The sequence below is a fragment of the Haliotis rubra genome, unplaced genomic scaffold (assembly GCF_003918875.1).
Source record: "Haliotis rubra isolate DU_JTF1 unplaced genomic scaffold, ASM391887v1 Scf57, whole genome shotgun sequence".
NCBI classification, from domain to species: Eukaryota; Metazoa; Mollusca; class Gastropoda; order Lepetellida; family Haliotidae; genus Haliotis; species Haliotis rubra.
Genome location: NW_025767268.1, coordinates 1,210,776 through 1,233,236, shown reverse-complemented (window position 1 = coordinate 1,233,236; position 22,461 = coordinate 1,210,776). Strand labels below are relative to the sequence as shown.

General features: G+C 41.9%; 1 protein-coding gene and 1 pseudogene across 1 annotated transcript in view; one reads left to right on the top strand and one right to left on the bottom strand.

Moving 5' to 3' along the window:
- LOC124254244 (aquaporin-5-like) overlaps positions 1–19,488 on the bottom strand; it is a 34,611-nt gene extending 15,123 nt beyond the window's left edge. Inside the window, exon 1 of the mRNA XM_046688151.1 lies at positions 18,788–19,488. Coding sequence (XP_046544107.1) covers positions 18,788–19,360 — 573 coding nt within the window. The 5' untranslated portion in view covers positions 19,361–19,488. The remainder of the gene's footprint in view (positions 1–18,787) is intronic.
- On the top strand, positions 18,430–18,538 carry LOC124254325 (annotated as a pseudogene).
- Positions 19,489–22,461: the final 2,973 nt, after the last annotated feature.

Genomic DNA, 22,461 nt, shown 5'->3' with positions numbered 1-22,461 from the left:
GTGATGCGGAGTATATATCGTCCAGGGTGGCATGGCTGACTGAGTGAGTATGGTTTTTACGCCGTTTTTAGCAATATTCCAGCAATATCACGGCGGGGGACACCAGAAATGGGCTTCACAAATTGTACCCATGTGGGGAATCGAACCCGGGCCTTCGGCGTGACGGGCGAACGCTTTAACCACTAGGCTACCCCACCGCCCCGGCATGGGTGGCTGGATGGTGTGGATGGGATGGGTCTTGTTTACATGGATCGTAATACTGATTTGTACACGCCTAATACTGTATTCAGCAACGTGTATGCAAAGAATACTATTCCGTGATCATTATGAGTCGCCCAGAAAACACTCTTTTTTCAATAAACCGTACTTGCCACTGAGTGAAAGTCAAAATGATTATATACTCTCCCAAAAAAGAAACGCATCATGAAAATAGCAATTTCATGTAGCAATGAATTAAAACGTGATTCATTTTACAAAAGGTTTTGCTCTGTTTATGAGTCCTATGGTCAACCGTCATATCGCCATTGGTTTGCTTGAAGCTGGCCAGTCTCAACGTGCAGTTGCCCGACGCATGAATGTTCACCAAAGCACCATTTCACGGCTCTGGGAGAGATATCGCCGGCAGAATGCGATAGCAGATGCCCCTCGTAGTGGGCGACCTCGAGCGACCACTGCGGCGCAGGAGCGCTACATCCGGGTACATCACCTGCGTCATCGAACAGCTACGGCGACCAGTACCGCTCGACAAATACTCGGATTGAGGAGGCTTTCTGCACAGACCGTCAGGAACAGGTTGAGAGAGGCTGGTTTACGTGCCAGAAGACCTTATTTTGGCCCTGTGCTTCGACAACAACAACGTCGACATCGAGTTCAATGATGCACCAACGTCCAGGCCAGGAACCTACCGAATTGGCGTAGAATCTGCTTCAGTGGTGAATCACGATTTCTACTGGAACGACGCGATGGAAGAATGCAGGTGTACAGACGTCGACGTGAACGTTTCGCCGACGCTTGCGTTCCCCAGGTGGACAGATTCGGCCGGGGCAGTTTAATGATATGGGGGGTGATCACCTGCCGTAGGAGAAGTGATTTGGTGATGATCCAGGGCAACCTGACAGCTCAACGGTACTGTGGCGAAATCCTACGCCCACACCTCCTTCCAATCATTGATCGCCAGACGGAGTTGTTTCAACAGGACAATGCCAGGCCCCACACAGCACGTCACACTAGAGACTTCCTCCAGAACCACAACATCAATGTGCTCCCCTGGCTCTCAAGATCACCGGACTTAAACCCGATCGATCAGCTGTGGGATGCCCTGGACAGACGGGTGCGATGCCGTGACCCTCAGCCCCAGACACTTCAGCAACTCGCACAGGCACTACAGGCAGAGTGGGCTGCGATTGGGCAACACGAGATTCTGAGACTTATTCGTTCGATGCCGAGGCGATGCCGTGCAGTTCTGGATGCCCACGGTGGTCACACGAGGTATTGACTTCAGCGCCATCACACGTCTCCATGTGACACTCAAACTGACTTTCCTTGAGTTGGTGCCAAAGACGGATAAATCTGCATTCCCAGTGTGCAATTTTCGCTATATTTCATTGACTCATAACGCCTACAAGATGTTTCAAAATAAACATAAAAATACAGTTGAAATTCCTATATGAGTTTCATTTTTGGGAGAGTATATTACAACCTGCCAGGCAAAAGAAAGTGTACTCCTATGTTTGATGGTGACGTAAGTAACAAGAATGGTTATTCCATGTTGAGGTATTTGATACCGTTATTACAGTTGTGTTTTGGACCTAAAGGCTGCTGTGTTTCGGAGACTGATTTCAGTCTGGCGACGTTTTGTTAATGTTTGTAAATGTTTGATTGTATTCAATTTCCAAATGTACTTTTCGGTTTTGTATGTTGTATATTTCTGAAAGAAGCACTTCTTTGGTGAATAGGTGTTCCTGGCTGTGTTGGGTTGGTTTTGTGTTTACTGATATGGCTATCGCACGTGTATGACTCAAGGACCATGTTATGCATAAACTCGACGTACTGTGAAGAACATTTCATTTTTAAACTCGACGTGTAGCAAGGAATATGTTTTGAACTAAACTCGACGTACAGTGAGGAACATTTAAAGTATAACCTCGATGTAAAGTGAGGAACATTTCAAGTATAAACTCGAGGTATAGTGAAGAACATTTCAAGTATTAACTCGACGTTTAGTAAGGAAAATTTCGAGCATAACCTCGAAGTAAGTGAGGAACATTTCATGTATTAACTAGATACGTGGTCTATAACATTCCACAAATAGATCTCGACGCCGCGTGGTATAGGTTTAGAACTCACCACGAATTGTTGTACTACGTGGTCGTACAAAGATGCGAATGAAAGTGTACTACCATCTGGTTTATATAAAACGCCAATGAATTATCTCGTTTACATTGTCTTTACCTCATGAATGGAAAAACTATCAACAATCGTCAAAAGCCGTATTTTTTGCCAGCTGACTAAGCCCAGGCTTTCATTTGTAATCAGTACTTCTATGAACCCGAGACATGTCTCTGTGTAATGATGATACTCCTCACAGTATAATGGACACACGTCTTACAATGTGAGACAAGAAAGTGTTGTTAGAACGACTGGAATCAAACTTGTCGATTTGACCGACCCCTGACCACCTTGAAGCAGGTGGTGTTACAGTGAAGTGTGTTATGGGGTGCAGTTTGGGTGTTGCTATGTTACTTTCGATACACATGCACAGAAGCTGTTGATAATCACAACAAGATAAATATAAATATAATTACTCGCATTATATGTTTTGCCCTTACACCACGTCAAGGTCTGAGTTACTTCCATCAAGTATAATCAAAATAAATGTTTAATCAATGACGCCTGTGTTATTTCTTATCTGTTTTGTGTGTTGGTTTTTCAGCTCACATTGATCTCGTAAGAACCCGGATTTGAATAGATGCTGTGCGCATTAATACTTGTCTCCTATTGGAACGCCACTTCAGAAAAGAAAAAAGAGTCCCCAGCACATTATTGCTTATCGCACATTGAAACCCAGGTCAGAATAGGTCATCGACACATAATTGCTTGTCCCAGGTTGGAACCCAGGTCAGAATAGGTCATCGACACATTGTTACTTGTCCCAGGTTGAAACCTTTGTCAGAATAGGTCATCGACACATTGTTACTTGTCCCAGGTTGGAACCTTTGTCAGAATAGGTCATCGACACATTATTGCTTGTCCCAGGTTGGAACCCAGGTCAGAATAGGTCATCGACACATTATTGCTTGTCCCAGGTTGGAACCCAGGTCAGAATAGGTCATCGACACATTATTGCTTGTCCCAGGTTGGAACCCAGGTCAGAATAGGTCAAGAGTGGCATTTTAGAAGTTGAGTCATGGAACAACATTATTGACGTTTCGATACAGATTCTTCCCAGTTGTCAAGCAGGAATACCAGGTCATATATATACTGTATATAACAATGGAAACAATATAATAGACAAAGGAAACAACATAATTGCCATGATTGGCTAAGCAGTAAGCTGGAAGAAGCCAGTGAGTACACAAAGTGATAGTGAATCAGATTAGAGATGTAGTTACAATGAGATGTTAGAACAATAGATGCGATGTTTATACAATAGATTGGGCTTGGTGGAGGAGTGGATCATAAGCTGATGGAATGAAGTATCCTTGGTCGCGGTTGATGGGGCTTGTGGCGTTTGATGTGAATGGCTTCTGTGAGCTTGCGTTTAGTGGGGAAGTCCGTTTGGTTGTTGGCGAGAATGGTGATGTCGGACCACTCTATTTGATGATTGGGGTTAGCTTTGATGTGGTCAGAGATAGCTGACTTGGTGTCGGAATTAGCAACAGAGGTGCGATGTTCTTTTGACTCGGGTGTTGATGGGTCGGGATGTTTCACCTATGTTGCATTGTCCACAATCACAGTTTATTTTGTAAATAACACATTTCGGGTTGTTGTTGTTGACGGTGGGTCAACACCCGAGTCAAAGAACATCGCACCTCTGTTTGCTAATTCCGACACCCAAGTCAGCTAAAGCATCGAAAGCTAACCCCAATGTCAAATAGAGTGGTCCGACATCACCATTCTCGCCAACAACCAAACGGACTTCACTAAACGCAAGCTCACAGAAGCCATTCACATCAAACGCCACAAGCCCACCATCAACCGCGACCAAGGATACTTCATTCCATCAGCTTATGATCCACTCCTCCACCAAGCCCAATCTATTGTATAAACATCGCATCTATTGTTCTAACATCTCATTGTAACTACATCTCTGGCTTCCATTCACTATCCTTTGTGTACTCACTGGCTTCTTCAGCTTACTGCTTAGCCAATCATGGCAATTATGTTGTTTCCTTTGTCTATTATGTTGTTTCATTGTTATATACAGTATATATATGCAGCTCCTACACTTCATGTATCACTCCTGCTTGACAACGGTACAAGAATCTGTATCGAAACGTCGCACTCACGAAATAAAGAAGTTGTTATCCATAAAACTTGTTCTATATCAGAATAGGTCATCGACACATTATTGCTTGTCCCAGGTTGGAACCCAGGTCAGAATAGGTCATCGACACATTATTACTTGTCCCAGGTTGAAACCAGGGTCAGAATAGGTCATCGACACATTGTTGCTTGTCCCAGGTTGGAACCCAGGTCAGAATAGGTCATCGACACATTATTGCTTGTCCAAGGTTGGAACCCAGGTCAGAATAGAATAGGTCATCGACACATTATTGCTTGTCCCAGGTCAGGAAACCAGGGTCAGAATAGGTCATCGACACATTATTGCTTGTCCCAGGTTGGAACCCAGGTCAGAATAGGTCATCGACACATTATTGCTTGTCCCAGGTTGGAACCCAGGTCAGAATAGGTCATCGACACATTATTGCTTGTCCCAGGTTGGAACCCAGGTCAGAATAGGTCATCGACACATTGTTACTTGTCCCAGGTTGAAACCAGGGTCAGAATAGGTCATCGACACATTATTGCTTGTCCCAGGTTGGAACCCAGGTCAGAATAGGTCATCGACACATTGTTACTTGTCCCAGGTTGAAACCAGGGTCAGAATAGGTCATCAACACATTGTTACTTGTCCCAGGTTGGAATCCAGGACAGAATAGGTCATCGACACATTATTGCTTGTCCCAGGTTGGAACCCAGGTCAGAATAGGCAATCGACACATTATTGCTTGTCCCAGGTTGAAACCAGGGTCAGAATAGGTCATCGACACATTATTGCTTGTCCCAGGTTGGAACCCAGGTCAGAATAGGTCATCGAAACATTGTTACTTGTCCCAGGTTGAAACCAGGGTCAGAATAGGTCATCGACACATTATTGCTTGTCCCAGGTTGGAACCCAGGTCAGAATAGGTCATCGACACATTATTGCTTGTCCCAGGTTGGAACCCAGGTCAGAATAGGTCATCGACACATTGTTACTTGTCCCAGGTTGGAACCCAGGTCAGAATAGGTCATCGACACATTATTGCTTGTCCCAGGTTGGAACCCAGGTCAGAATAGGTCATCGACACATTATTGCTTGTCCCAGGTTGGAACCCAGGTTAAAATAGGTCATCGACACATTATTGCTTGTCCCAGGTTGGAACCCAGGTCAGAATAGGTCATCGACACATTATTGCTTGTCCCAGGTTGAAACCAGGGTCAGAATAGGTCCTCAGCACATGATTGCTTGTCCCAGGTTCTGTGACGTGATTGATTGTGTGTCACGCCATCCGTGGGGAGTTACTCAACCACCGCTGGTTCGTGTGAATGAGACTGAACTATTCACTCCCCAGTAATATAGCTGGGATCTTGCTGACATAACAGTAAAACAACAAACATACTTTCCAGACAGCTGTGAATATGTTACAGTGACACAGTTACTTTCTCACACATTCCGCAAAACAAATTGTGTCGCAATACAGTGAAAAAATTCTTTCATCGCCATCAAAATGCATCAGTAAAGGACATCTGTTCAACTCAATGTTATGCATCGTTGACAAACAAAAGAAAGTATGTGATGCAATATGAATAGTTTGGAAAAATAAATATAATGTACACATCCGTGTACAGTTAAATGTTTTGGGCAATAATAGAAGCACTTCAGAGACAGTATAGTGGAATGTATACATCATCAGTATTCCGTACACATATTCTACATCAATGAACCTGTTCTGTCGTTCTCTAATTATTATTCATAAAACATTAAACCTAAAATAATCCAACACATATTTTCCTTGCGTATATTTACAAATATTCCTGATAAATAGAATAAGGTGGTCTGTAGATCTCACGGAGAGTTCTCTGTTACATAAAAACCTTTGCAATCAACATACTGGCATAAACATCGTGGTCATAATACAGTGATCAGTGCGAATTCTCTAGTGACAGGTAGTCGTAATTCTGAGAAACTCGTAATCTTGTGACTTTTTATCAGTGCGAAATAGTTTTAGGTATTTTCTGCATTCCAGAGTGTTCTGGCTGTTTTGTAGTCATTGCAACGTTTATTTCATCCATTGTTTCATTATATCTGTCATCTGTTAGAGCTTTCAGGTGACCTCTTAGTAACCACGCATGTGAGGTGAGGTGAGGTGAAATTGGGTTTAACGTCGCGCTGGAGAATATTTCGCTCATATGACGACGTACATGCGTGTGTATGTGTAGGTGCAGCTGCTTGTACTAGCCCAGACTGGACCACGCATGTACTGGTAGCATCCCCGTAGGTGTCTCTATTAATGCCCCTACCAGACTGGACACCACCTCGTCAGCTGACCCCTGCTAGGACCAGGCACCTGTCGGATGGTTACCGTCCACTTGGGTCCGCGTCAGTTGAACCGACGCCTTGCCCAGCAGGGTATGGTGCCCTAATGGTCAGGACCGTCATTTGTGTAGCAATGGCAATTGTGTTTTCGTGTTTGAATGAATGACTAACGCTTAGTCTCTGAATATGTATGATTTTGATGGTAACAATTAATCTAATTGAAACTGAAATGGAGATTCGGAACCTGAGGATATCATTTAAGGCTTTAGCATTGCAGGTAGGGCTAAACACAAGGGAAAATGGTGTGATTCAAGGACTGTGAGACAGACTAACATACATGCATGCACACGCACACACGCACGCACGCACACACACACACACTCCTGACTAGGTATACTGGGTGTAATTTCACTGTCATTTGATATTGTCACGATGCTTATTGTGAATGCATAGGAAATATAAGCACCAGTCAATATATATACCTTTGTGAAGTATTTGTTCAGAACAATTTGTGAATGACAAGCCTTGTTATCTTTGTCGGGTAATATACAAGGTTATCACCGCGGACCTACGTTTGTGTCATCATCTCACGATAGCTGAGATTGTGTGCCGATGTTTTAGTGGGCGAGATACACCGCCTGCCGCGCGGAATGTCCCGGGTCTCACAGAGAAGCATACTATCAGTTCTGAGGGTTAAACGGGTCACCGTGCAACAAAGGTCAATGTCATGCTAAATTCGATGTCAATATTCTGTTTCCTTGTACATGTAGACACCTTCTTGTAGTAATATCTTTTAGCCATTTTCTTACTAAATGCAACGAAACATAAATGCAAAAAACCTCAGATCAAAAATAAGTTCACCCAGAGACGACTCTGATACAGATGTCAATGAGTTTTAATCATGGTCTAAGTGGTGGAGAACAGCGAAAACGTCACTTCGTCATTACGTCCATGGTTGACATTTTCGGTATAATTGATGCTGTTTCGTGTGGACCTCCAGGGAACCGTGTGAACATATCGCCACTCGAGGTGGTGCTTTATCAAATGCTGCTTTCATTGTCTGGGGAGTTAGTGAGGGATTGTTGTGATCATATTCATATTCCTGTAATATATAAGGCGGTGGGGTAGCCTAGTGGTTAAAGCGTTCGCTCGTCACGTCGAAGACCCGTGGTTCAATTCCCCACATGGGAAGCCCATTTCTGGTGTCCCCCGCCGTGATATTGCTGGAATATTGCTAAAAGTGGCGTAAAACTAAACTCACTCACTTACGAATATCACGACGTCGTGTATATAACAGAGTTTGGGTCAAACAAACAGCAGACCCGTGGTTCAATTCCCCACATGGGAAGCCCATTTCTGGTGTCCCCCGCCGTGATATTGCTGGAATATTGCTAAAAGTGGCGTAAAACTAAACTCACTCACTCACGAATATCACGACGTCGTGTATATAACAGAGTTTGGGTCAAACAAACAGCAGGCAATGGCCTCCGCTTCATATAGAACTGAAACATCTTGGCGGTTGTCGATATGAAACTGAAACATGTGGTCGCCATTGAACTTACACATGCAGGCAGCTGTCGATATTGAACTGAAACATGAAGGCAGTTGTCGATATGAAGTGAAGAATATGACCCAGTGTTACCTATACAGACAACGTGTTATATCACCAAGCACACTTGTAGTTAACCAAAGATATGACCCAGTGTTACCTATATAGACAACGTGTTATATCACCAAGCACACTTGTAGTTAACCAAGGATATGACCCAGTGTTACCTATACAGACAACGTGTTACATCACCAAGCACACTTGTAGTTAACCAAGGATATGACCCAGTGTTACCTATATAGACAACGTGTTATATCACCAAGCACACTTGTAGTTAACCAAGGATATGACCCAGTGTTACCTATATAGACAACGTGTTATATCACCAAGCACACTTGTAGTTAACCAAGGATATGACCCAGTGTTACCTATATAGACAACGTGTTACATCACCAAGCACACTTGTAGTTAACCAAGGATATGACCCAGTGTTACCTATATAGACAACGTGTTATATCACCAAGCACACTTGTAGTTAACCAAGGATATGACCCAGTGTTACCTATATAGACAACGTGTTATATCACCAAGCACACTTGTAGTTAACCAAGGATATGACTCAGTGTTACCTATACAGACAACGTGTTACATCACTAAGCACACTTGTAGTTAACCAAGGATATGACCCAGTGTTACCTATATAGACAACGTGTTACATCACCAAGCACACTTGTAGTTAACCAAGGATATGACCCAGTGTTACCTATATAGACAACGTGTTACATCACCAAGCACACTTGTAGTTAACCAAGGATATGGCCCAGTGTTACCTATATAGACAACGTGTTATATCACCAAGCACACTTGTAGTTAACCAAGGATATCACCAAGCACACTTGTAGTTAACCCAGTGTTACCTATATAGACAACGTGTTACATCACCAAGCACACTTGTAGTTAACCAAAGATATGACCCAGTGCTACCTATATAGACAACGTGTTACATATATATCACCAAGCACAACCGGTACCACAACAGCAAACACAGAAATAGGTCAGGAACACAGAATGCGAAAACAAAAAGCCCCTCTTCTTCCGTTCCACATAGATTTGGCAGTAAAAACGTTAATGGTGTAAGCATATGCAGGGCGTTTGAGCTGAGATGAGTTGATACGCCTTGTTTGACTGGAGGAGCTCAGCGCTGGGAAGTAACACACTTGTCAGCAAAGAGAGATCTTTAAACAGGTTTAAACGTTGCCATAAACTTTCCCGTTTCAACAGTTGGGCGCGGGGACGAGGGTGTTCGAGTACATATACAGTGTGAACGTGGAGAGTGTGTTAATTTTCATTTCGGCGTTTCGCATCATCCCTGTTGTGTTAACATCGTGGTGAAATTTAGCAACATGAGCGAACAAAATTGTAAAATCAAACAAATAAACAACTTGAGTCTTATTTGAGCAAAGCAGACATTACTAGAACCCGGTGCAATTTGTTACATTTAGGACAACACTGTTATTATTGCACAAGAATCAAACGTTGTCTTTTGTGGCGATGGGAAATAGTGATGGAATTTTCTTAAAACATCCATAAAATCTACATTTAACCATTCTGTTATCTATCACAAAGCACAACAATCAACATGGAGATGAGGGCAACCATTTTTATAGTCTTTACTAATTGGCGATGGGAAATAGTGATGGAATTAATACGTGATGACTTAACATGACAGCATAAAAACCACTTCACCGAGGTTGTTCTCTGTGTGGGTCCTGCACCTGGCCTACTTCTGACTAATAGAAACTAATTATAGCAAGGGAACTGAAAAACTAGTTGCCTGTCAGAATGTTCTCCATACTATCTTAGTGTGATTGGCAGGATCGTTGACAGTCTGACCCTTGCCACCTTTAACTGTTTTCTGAGGGGTTCTAGTTTTATGTACTGATATTATATCCTCTTGGGTCGACATAAAGTCAGATATGACATGGTGATAAACATGGCGGATCAGACCTGATTGTAGGGGCACTCGATATGGTTTCAACTGCTTCTATTTCCACTGATGTTGCAAGTGTTACGACCACAACTACTGTCCCTGCTGTTGCAGCTGCGACAACTACTTCTGGCCTGCTGTTGCCACTGCTACGACCACTACTTCTGCTGTCCCTACTGTTGCCACTGCTACGACCACTACCTCTACTGTCCCTGGTGTTGCAACTACTACGACCACTACTTCTACTGTCCCTGCTGTTTGAACTGTTACGACCACTACAGCAACTATTTCTGTCCCTGTTGTTGACGCTGTTCCATACTTATTCCCACTGAGGCATCAGGGGTAGCCTATAGTAGTCAAAACGTTCCCTCCTCAGCCTGAATGTACGGGTTTTAGATCCTTTTCGCCTCGTTAGGGCATCATTTTTTATGTGTTTCACGTAGCCACTAAATTCTGAACATAGGTCGGTCGGTTGGTCGGGGGGAAAAAAGAAAAAAAAAGTACTTAATAAAGACAAAATTATCTGAATAATGTTCTTGATTCTCACTTATTATAATTCTTATTACAATTTCTCGCGTTCTTTACACTTGCGACTGTTTATCAGATAAACATTTTAAATGACGAGGCGGTAAGTTTTAGGTTCGTGTCGGCGGTGTTGGAGTGAACAGAGAAAAGTTTGGGTTTTAAAAAAAAAAAAAATTATATCTATTTATTAATTCTTTCATTTTATTTTTTTATTTTTTTAAATATATGTTGTTGTTTGTTTTGGTTTTTTTTGGGGGCATTAAAGTTAGAAGAGTAGAAACACAAGAAATATATTCTGCAACAGCGACCGCTACATCGCTACAGCGATACCCACGACTACAAAAAAATGTAAAATGTATCGGGTTTACAGATTGATTGGTAATATCCTGACATCCATCACCGGTTTGTGTGTTCCTGACGATACTAGTCATATCTCCGTTATAGTGATGGGAAGATGTTGAGTATGCTGTTAACAAACAGCGACTATACTCACGAAAAGAAACCATTTTAGTCAGCGCATATACCGATACACGTAATTAACGGAAGTACGTATATTTTTTAAAAGAGAAAGGGTCGTAGGTGGGTTAAACATCCATACCGTTCATTGATGGAAAGGAGCACATCACTGGAAAGATAGATGCTATTATTGTTTGAAATGTGCATATCAGTAGAAAGGCAAAATGAGATAACTAGCGGACATATGCACATGAATGAAAAGATAAAGGCTGTAATATGGCGCAAATATGCATCATTTGCTCAGCGGAGAGACAAAAATAGTAAATTGCTGGACATCACAGTCGCGGAAAGACAAACAGCAAAACACGGCACGAGCGATCAACAGAAACCATGACAACGTGTGCACGTGCTAGAGCCAAGTGTAAGGTAACGAGATATAATCACTGGAGATTGCCCAATTAGGATTGTAAATATATCTTGCGTAAATCTGACATTTTTAGACAACGAGTACTAGTGGTCTCCGGGGTCGGTCATTGGGCGTCAATGCATGCTCTTTTATATACATACAGGAAGAGCGAGTTGTTAACGTCATTAGTTTCCGCAAATGATACCTCCCTTAAGGTCAAGTGTCATAACTTCCGGTCGCGAATTTCCGACCTATCTAATTAACAAATTACAAATAGATTTTCTCTGTGGTTGACCGCAATTAACCTCAAATCACTCAAGCTGTTGAAAATATAGAGCAAAATCAAACACAGAAGTCATTTCCACACAGAAACATTCAGTAACTGCCATGGTGGTAAATCGCATGACATTTTGAACAAAGTAGTTTTCTGCAATGATTAATAGTTTTCGTGACAACCAGATCTACATATATAGGAGTACGGGGATTGTAGTAGTACAAGCAGTGCCCAGTTTCGTGTTTGTTTTGTTTGTTGTTTAAAGCTCATTAATCCAGCTATATAAGGGCGGTCTGTACTTTATGGAGTCAGGACCAGACAATCCAGGGGTTGCCATCATGAGCATCGATCTACGCAATTGGGATGCTTTGACATCCATCCACAAGAAAGCAAGCCTGACCACCCCGTCGCCTCTTACGACAAGCTCAGGTTGCTGAAGACCAAAACTGACCCGGATCTTCACGGGTCCAGTGCCTCAGTAGGAGCTGCCTAAAGACCATGCAGTCGCCTCCATGTCTCTGTTGTCGCCCATTGTCGTCGCATATTAGCAAACTGGTAATAATGTCTTAATGTCAAAAGAAAACTAGAACTTTGTCAGTATGTGCGTAGGAAGACATCTTGAACGTGTTAGGAAACGCTGATCTTTTCGCCAACACATGGTATCGTTTGTGTTTTATAGTGTTTCTGAAACATATGCTTATGATATAGTCGAATCCTATAATGCACTTCGTTTAAGAAAAAATCACAATGAGCGGATTAGTGAAGCACGATGGATCAAGTTTTGTGCTTCAATTTCATCGACAGACCATGGCATATGGCAACAGTTCATCTCATTACAGTGAGGAACACTTTCTACAAGGTTCCAGTATCCTCATCTGTCTGCCCTCAAGTGCTCTGTCAACCCGGTTTATCAGGTAACAGCTGGATTCTTAACAAACAAGATTAACTCGCAGAGTGGATATTTTCAGGGATCCAGAGGCTGTGTCGTGAACATATTAATAGTTTCAGTCACCGCATTCACACACACACCTTTTCTGACATACCACCATCTGATATATTCTGTTTTCTGTGACGGTGATATAATATATGCACTGTGCGACGGAGAAGAAAGGATGACGAGGAGAACACGGCCTGTATTATCGACGTAACCATCAGGTGTGCCTTAGGCTATCTGTACATGTTCTACCTGTTTTTCATCTCCAACAGACCGGATAGGCGACAAAAGTACAGAAAAACAAACAAAAAACTAAATGTATGATTTTAAATTCAGAGCATTTTGTAATAGGTTTCATAATAATTTCTGACGCAGATCGGGTCGCTTTGCTTTGGAAACATTTCAAAATAGAGATGAAAAAAGAGCAGGTGGTGTGTTTTTTATGATCTGAAAGGGTAAAAGTTGTTTACAACACCTGGGCATAAGTTTCCATAGCGACGCTTCGATAACACGTTTTAGTATTACACAAAAATAGAAGAAGTTCTTCACACGGAATAAAATACGTACAGCCATTGACGGGTCTACTTCTTGACGACGATCTGTCGGTCCTGGGTTTGAATCCCAGGCTTAACGCACCATAAGCTATTTGGTTTGCTAAACACTCAAACCTTAGGTGACATCGGTTAAGACGAGCGTAAACATACACTCACGGGCCTTGATAAGACTTAAATACTGTTCAAAATAGCATGAAAAATTGCTCTATCGCTTACTTGACTGTTGATTTATTACAATACAGGTTGTTTTACAGAGCGGTGGTTGAGTGCAACTCCGTTTTAAGGAACCTCGCATAAAAAATTGCTTGAGAGATTAGAAAGCCAGATTTTCTATGTGACAAACGTACATCGACGCCCTTCATATTTTACAGCACAAGCAACAACCTTCTTGTAAAAATTAGTCTACTAAGCATTTATGTTTCAAAGCAACTTTTTGATATGTACCCTTTAGTCCTCTGTATTCAAACATAAAATACCCTATAAAATACCAGCCCAAAACGTTATTCTATCGTAAACAGACTCCCACAAATCAACATTACATTGTAACTTAAAAGGAGACCTGTGTAATTTTAACCTTGACATGCCGTAACTGGTGCAGAAACACCGTGAACACATGTTCTAGAAAAAAAAAAATATTATTAGATAATTAGCTGTACGTTGCTAAACAAATCAACGTCTATCTGTCTGTATTTACTGTTTTCATCAGCTGGTTGAGCACAAAACATTATTATTTCATAGTGCATGTATACAACGCACTTGTCAAGATACTTGGTCCGGGTCAAATAGGGTAAATGTGTTCCCGGATCAGAGGATCCGTATGTACGCCAGCTGTCATTCACAACTCCCTGGAGAGAATACGCCTAATAAGGACGCTCGTGGTTTTTACACACACGTCAAATACCGGGTACCCATTCGCTGCTTGGTGGACAGGGACACATTTGACCTAGGAGCTAAGGCCCTTGCTCAGGATGACATCACAGGTTGCGCCACTTCCGGTGAATGAACGTCTTCGAGTTAAAACCATCACATCTACCATCATCGGATGAGAGTTCTGATTGTACAGGCAAATGTGCACCCTGTACACGAAGGGTTGTGACAACATTGTGAAGACCCTACCTTGTTGTCCAAGGGCTGAATAAGATTATCGTCACTTCTTTAAGAGGTAATTTAGATTGGTTGGTTGGTTGGTTGATTGTTGGTTGGTTGTCTCTTTATAATCGGGTCTGGACCAGGCAATCCAGTGATCAACAGCATGACCAACGATCTACGCAATTTGTATACGATGACATGTGTCAACCAAGTCAGCAAGAGACTGACCATTACTCGCCTCTTTGACAGGCATGGTTTACTGAAGACCAATTCTAACCCGGATCTTCACAGGTAAGTGGCATTTAGAACGTGTAGAGGCATCGCATAGTATATATTGCAATGAAGACGTTGTCTATCCATAAACATTATTCCTCTTCATTCTTGCCACTAGTGGGATACGATCTCATCACCCGGTGCTTGCTAGACCGCTTGCCCACCCCTTCCACCGCAAATTAATGATACGGTTCAAGATCGGCGTGTATTAGCCGGTATAATTACCTGTCCTTGTCTATCACCTGATAAAGTCCTTACACGTTCACAGCTAAATGAACACCCTTTCTGTGTTGAGAAAATAGAAGAAAGAAAAGTTCAAGCCATGTAACAAGGAGCATTAGTCTTGTATTACATTTATCAGCCGCTATCATCTGGTGTAGGGACGCTGACAGGTCAGACAGTCCTAGGCACATCAGCAGTAACAGCAGGTTGTGGCGACTCCCGCATCAGTGCTTCCCGTAATTATGGGATAAATATCACTGTGTCCTTGAAACTATTTACAATGGCGAACAACGCTGTCACTGTAGCAGCAATAAGGGCAGGCACCATCGTGGTTGTAGTCGGCAGAGAAAGGGGTATTCTCATCAATCGTACCCTGGAACACTTAGATAATTGTATACTTAGAGTGAGAGAGTAACAACGGTTTACGCCATTTCAGCAACACTCCAGGATTACTACAAGATAGGCATTTCACAATGTGTTCATGTAGGGAATCGAACCCGGGCCTCCGGGTTGACGGGCGAACGTTTGAACCACTTAGATACCCAATCGCCCTGGTATACTTAAACGTAGGCTAAACGTAAGACACTACACTACACCTTAAATAATGGTCAGGGCCTAGATTTTCGAAGCTCTCTTAGTGCTAAGATAGTCGTAAGTTAATGTTATTGTATGGCACTATCTAAGCGCTAAGAGAGCTTCGAAAATCTAGGCCCAGGGCCCTTATTCTCGAAACGTTCGTAGCCCTAAGAATTCTTAACTTTGATCGTAGCCAATGTGTTAAGAATGGGCTTAAGTAGTTCGTAGGGCTACGAAGGTTTCGAAAATAGCTAGCCTGGTTCTCGGTGACTTGGTTGACGCATGTCATCGTATCCCAACTGCGTAGATCGATTCTCTTACTATTGATCACTGGATCATCTGGTCCAGACTCGATTATCTACAGACCGCTGTTATATAGCTGGACCATTGCTGAATGTGGTGTTAACCCAGAAACAAACAAAACCAAACCTAATATAACAACTACACTTAGTTATGATTACACGGGACGTCCTGTTACACTTAAGACAGCACCCGAAAACGCATACCCAGTTGTTCAGCTATTGGCTTCCCTCCTTCAGATTTGAAGAAGAGCATGTGCAACGCTACATGAGTGAGGATAAACGTCAGAAACTGACATGGTGCAGTAGACATATATCCTATAGTCATTTTGAATCAGTTTTAGTTTTACGCCGCACTCAGCAATATTCCAGCTATATGGCGGCCTTTTGAATGAAGCTGTGCTGGGTTGTTGCTCGTCGTTGTCTCTTTGAAAGGCATGCAGTATCCCTTCTTGACACAAACTTGACGCATACATGACGTACACGACGTACATGACATATATGACGTTCATGGCGGGATCGTGGTGGCTCAACCACTGGATGCTTCACGGTAGCTATCATCTAGCTCTGACATGTTCCAGAAACTGAATATCTGAAGTTAGTGAGTGAGTGAGTGAGTTTACTTTTACGCCGCTTTCAGTAATATTCCAGTAATATCAGGGCAGGAGACACCAGAAATGGGCTTCACACATTGTACCCATGTAGGGAATCAAACCGGGTCTTCGTCGTGACGAGCGAACGCTTAACCACTAGGCTACCCCACCGCCCCCTGAAGTGAGTGAGGACCAATACACGTTAACACTGACAGAACGCAAAAACATTGATATGAAATATATTCGTAAACGTTGAGCACCACGAAATCTGAACAGTTTTCTGTCACCTTGAATTACGTCAGCTGTCATTACAACTCTACCCAGTTTCCTTGACCTGATAAACAGAGATACCGGAGAAAGGACCCGGTTGTCCTGTCGTGAAACTACTTTACCACAGGGACGTCACGACTGCAACGTACAGGGGGAATCTGGCGTGGAGAATCGCCTACCGCACCACACAAACATTCAAACACTCGGCTATCAATTATCTTAAATGTTGTGCTCTCCGCTACATACGAATAATGGGAAGATATAATCTTTTATTATTTATTATGCAGTCGGGTGTCTCCACAATAAGAGACGTTTATATATATCTACACAACACAATAAATATGTGTGAAATAAACAACATACAGTGGTAATACGTGAGCTATTTATAACGTACGTGTATTATATGAGTACTATATACAACGCCTTGCATACATACCCGTACACATACCCGTATACATACCCGTGAAGGTCTGGGTTAGAATATTCATGTTCATTAGGCCTACCCATGCTTGTCGTAAGAGGCGACTAACGGGATCGGGTGGTCAGGCTCGCTGACTTGGTTGACACATGTCATCGGTTCCCAATTGCGCAGATCGATGCTCATGATATTGATCAGTGGATTGTCTGGTCCAGACTGAATTATTTACAGACCGCCGTCATATAGCTGGAATATTGGTGTGCGGCGTAAAACTAAAGTCACGCACTCACTCACTGTTGTATACACTGTCGAGTGGTAATGTGTTTGTTATTAAAATGTAGTGTAGTGTATACTATAATCAAGTAACATGCGGTTTTGCATGTCTTATGCACCATGCAGTGGTAATAAAAGTCTGTAATTCACAACATACAATTTCAGATACCCTCTACATAGAACATGCCACATACATGTGGCTTCATGAGCATATAAATAATGTGATAAACGCAGAATCATTGATGTGGAATTGGGCGTTGACATTGTTTTCTGCCTTAGACTTTGTCATGCACCATGCATCATGCACACACACACACTATAGACGCCAGCCCAGCGTGTGAATCCATATGTGTATGCATGACCACAATGACATGTCAATTTGTTTATCAGCAATCTCGGCCTATTACGATGTGATCCCAATCTGTATGTCTGCTGGTGTATGTGAATCATGACGTGACAGTCTCAATTAGCACTGTGTGCAGTTGTTTTTGAACTACCATTACCCATTGAATCCACGTGCCCATGCATTGAATGAGCTGATTTGCGGTTAGGTTTTACGCAATATTCTATTATAAACAATGGGCACAATGATGACTCTCCTAGCACCTTCTACCATGTGTACAGATAAAGCATTTAACCACAAGGGGAACATATTCACTGACTGACTGACTGAGTTTGGTTTTACGCCGCTTTTAGCAATATTCCAGCAACATCACGGCGGGGACACCAGAAATGGGCTTCACACATTGTGCCCATGTGGGGATTCGAACCCGGGTCTTCTGCGTGACGAGGCAACGCTTTAACCATTAGGCTACCCCACCGCCCGGAACATATTCACATTCAGAATAGTAGAAGGAATGCTGTTAATGGCTTGTATACGTATATGTCGCACAGGCGATGTTGCAGACAGGTTCTACTTCATGGAAACGAAGATCATACTTTTAGGGATCATTTCTATAGTATGCATCGCCATGACTGCAGGTAAAACTGACAGTCTACCAAACCACGAGAAGCCGTCACTTAATGTACAACTGTGGCAAGAATGCCATCAATGTTGTTTTAAGTGCAGTAAGCATAATTTCATGGTCAGCTGTAGTACGTGAATCTTAATCAAGAAAAACCAGTGGTTGACAGCATGTTCCACGCTGCCGGGTTACAATGACCTCGATCAAGGTCACACCTGGTAAACTCCACATCAATAGGAACTTACGACCAACAGTGTATAGAAAACCATTTCCGGATTCCCTTGGAAGTGAGTTTAAGAGCTGTATTAAATGTACGACTTACCGCAAACAGGTGGCACATAGTGACGGACAGTCCAATGGTGAGGGGCGTGGAGCCATTGAGGTCCTTCCTCTTGGAGTCGACGGAAGCGAACACTGTGAAGACCAGAACCAAGGTAATGAACAACTCTATCCCGACCGCGCGTCCAGCGTCGATCTCCTTGCTAACTAAGGTTAGTCCAAGACCTCCTTTCTCTTGAACTTTCAGTCCGTACAACAACCCTGCTCCTACGATGGAGCCGAGAAGTTGGAAGAAGACGTAGAAGACGGCCCTCGCGAGACTGATCTTCCTCGTCGCCAACATCGCTGCCGTCACTGCTGGGTTGATGTGTCCTCCACTGACATGACAAATCATCCACACGATGGTCGCAACACTCAGACCGAAACATAGCGCTATGCTTATAACACTTGCTTCCTCGGAGACGCAGGATCCGCATCCGACGAAGACGAGAAGCAACGTTCCCAGGAACTCTGCTGCTATGGCTTTCCAGAAGCGCAGCGACTGGATGTCGTCCAGACTGGTCACCATTCTTGAAGTGGACAGGCAGGTGTCGTTAGTGCGCAAGCCGCTTGACATCTATAGGTCGCAGTCCAAGGTACTATCTCTTATCAGTACGGGGATCCCTACAGTCAGGACAACACTGTTACGAGTTGCTGCTGATCTGATTGAGTGCTGAGCCCCTGCTGCTGCGCGCTTGTTTGACGAAGGCTATGGCTCGGGCGAAGTTTTGTTAAAAGTTAAGAAAACATTGGGCGTTTGCATTGGTTCAGCGTCGGCGTTTCTCAAAGTCATCAAATACGACACGACGCGTTGTTCAAAATATTTCCACGATGTTTGCGTTCCGGTTCGAATTGAATTCCGTTTCCATTTACGACTTAGTTGTGAGAAATTTGTCGACTCATTGCCGCGAAAAGAGATTGGTTTCACTGAGTGTGGCCAAGAGACATTGGGCGTGTTAGCAACATATATGAGAGACATTGGGCGTGTTAGCAACATATATGGCCTCGGTGCATGTTATACACATGGTTATAATATATGAAACCATGCAATTACAAAACATGTAAGTATGGTATACCAGGACATAGAGATGCTATGTGTATAAGTATGGTATACCAGGACATAGAGATACCATGTGTATAAGTATGGTATACCAGGACATAGAGATGCTATGTGTATAAGTATGGTATACCAGGACATAGAGATGCTATGTGTATAAGTATGGTATACCAGGACATAGAGATACTATGTGTATAAGTATGGTATACCAGGACATAGAGATACTATGTGTATAAGTATGGTATACCAGGACATAGAGATACTATGTGTATAAGTATGGTATACCAGGACATAGAGATACTATGTGTATAAGAATGGTTTATTATGACATAAGTATAGTATATAGTATATATAAGCATATGGTATACCAGGACATATATATATAATAGGACAAGTATGGTATACCAGGACATAGAGATATAGGACATGTATAAGTATGGTATACCAGGACATGTAGATACTATGTGGGTATAAGTATATGATGTATTAGGACAGTATATACTAATTAAGTAAGTATGATGTACCAGGACATAGATATACTATTTGAGTAAGCATGATGTATTAGGACAGTAGAGATATATTTGAGTAAGTATTAGGACAGTAAGATACTATTTATTATAAGTATGATGTACGAGGACAAGTATATACTATTTGAGTAAGTGTGATGTATTATGACAAGTATATACTATTTGAGTAAGTATGATGTACTAGGACAAGTATATACTATTTGATTAAGTATGATGTACGAGATCAAGTATATACTATTTGAGTAAGTGTGATGTATTATGACAAGTAGATACTATTTGAGTAAGTATGATGTACTAGGACAAGTATATACTATTAGAGTAAGTATGATGTATTAGGACATGTATATACTATTTGAGTAAGTATGATGTAATAGGACAAGTATGTACTATTTGAATAAGTATGATGTACCAGGACAAGTATGTACTATTTGAGTAAGTATGATGTATTAGGTCAAGTATATACTATTTGAATAAATACTGATGTATGATGTGTGACAAGTATGTACTATTTGAGTAAGTATGATACTATTTGAAAAAGGACAGGTATATACTATTTGAGTAAGTATGATCTACTGGGACAAGTATATACTATTTGAGTAAGTATGATGTAATTAGGACAAGTATATTTAGTATTTGATGTAAGTATATATACATTTTAGGTCAAACAAGTATATACTATTTGAATATGTATGATGTATGAGGTCAAGTATATACTATTTCAGTAAGTATGGCGTATTAGGACAGGTATATACTATTTGAGTAAGTATGATGTACTGGATCAAGTATATACTATTTCAGTAAGTATGATGTACTAGAACAAGTATGTACTATTTGAATAGGTACGATGTACTAGGACAGGTATATACTATTTAAGTAAGTATTATGTACTGGGACAGGTATGTACTATTTGAGTAAGTATGATGTGCTAGGAGAAATATACACTATTTGAATAAGTATAATGTATTATGTCAAATATATACTATTTAACTATGTATAATGCATTTGGACAAGTGTATACTATTAGAGTAAGTATGATATATTAGGACAAGAATATACTATTTGAGTAGATATGGTGTATTAGGACAAGTATATACTAATTGAGTATGTATTTACCTACTACCTGAAGAAAAAGAAACGCATATGTCATTTTGAGACCATTGGACTCAACATATTGGACAGCAAAAACAATGAAAATATACTATTTCTATTCAAAAAGTCATCATTGTGTGATTGTAAACGGATTCAGTGACAAAACGCAGCAATTTTAACTTTTTCCCTTGTTGCAGAAGCCTTTGAAAAAATATTCTCCAAAACGTTACCAAGAAAACATGCAAAGCAAAGCACGTGCAAGTAAGCGGAAAAGCATGCGGTATCGATCACTATAAAAAGGCAAACGTGTTGAATTTTGTCATTCGTTTTTGCCTGGATAAGAGGAAATCATCATGCCACGACTGAGTGCCGCCAATCGAAACATCCCCATGGGCCGCCTTGAAGCTGGGGAGTCGCAGTCTGCAGTTGCCCGACATTTCAACGTTCGTAAGAGCACCATATCTCCCCTTAGGGATTGTTTCCTGCTGACCATCTCCGCCGAAGATCGCCCGAGAAGCGACCGTCCAAGAGTTACCACCCAAGCCCAGGACCGCTACATCCAGTTTGCTCACTTACGTCTTGCCACAGCCGTGGAGACTGCACAACGCATTCCTGGTTTGAGAAGAATTGGGATTCGACCAAGACTGACTTTGACGCCATCATGTTGACTCAGGTAAACAGAAACACAACAATAAAGTTTGGAGAACTCTTTGTCTATAGACATGTGTACTTTCACCTTTTTACCATTGAAATTACATGAAATAATTGCTTTTTCATTAACCTAATAAATTCTTCTAAAATGGCTTATGCGTTTCTTTTTTCTTGTGGAAAAGTGTAGTTTATGTTATATGTGTTAATTAGTTAATGCAAATTCCCATTTATCGCGAAAATGTATCGGCACCTGTTTATAATAGACACGTGTGAAAGAGAGATAAAAGATAGTGCACAGAGTGTGTTCAGAGGACATAATTTTATCAGACAGCGTACGATATCCAGAATTTTCCT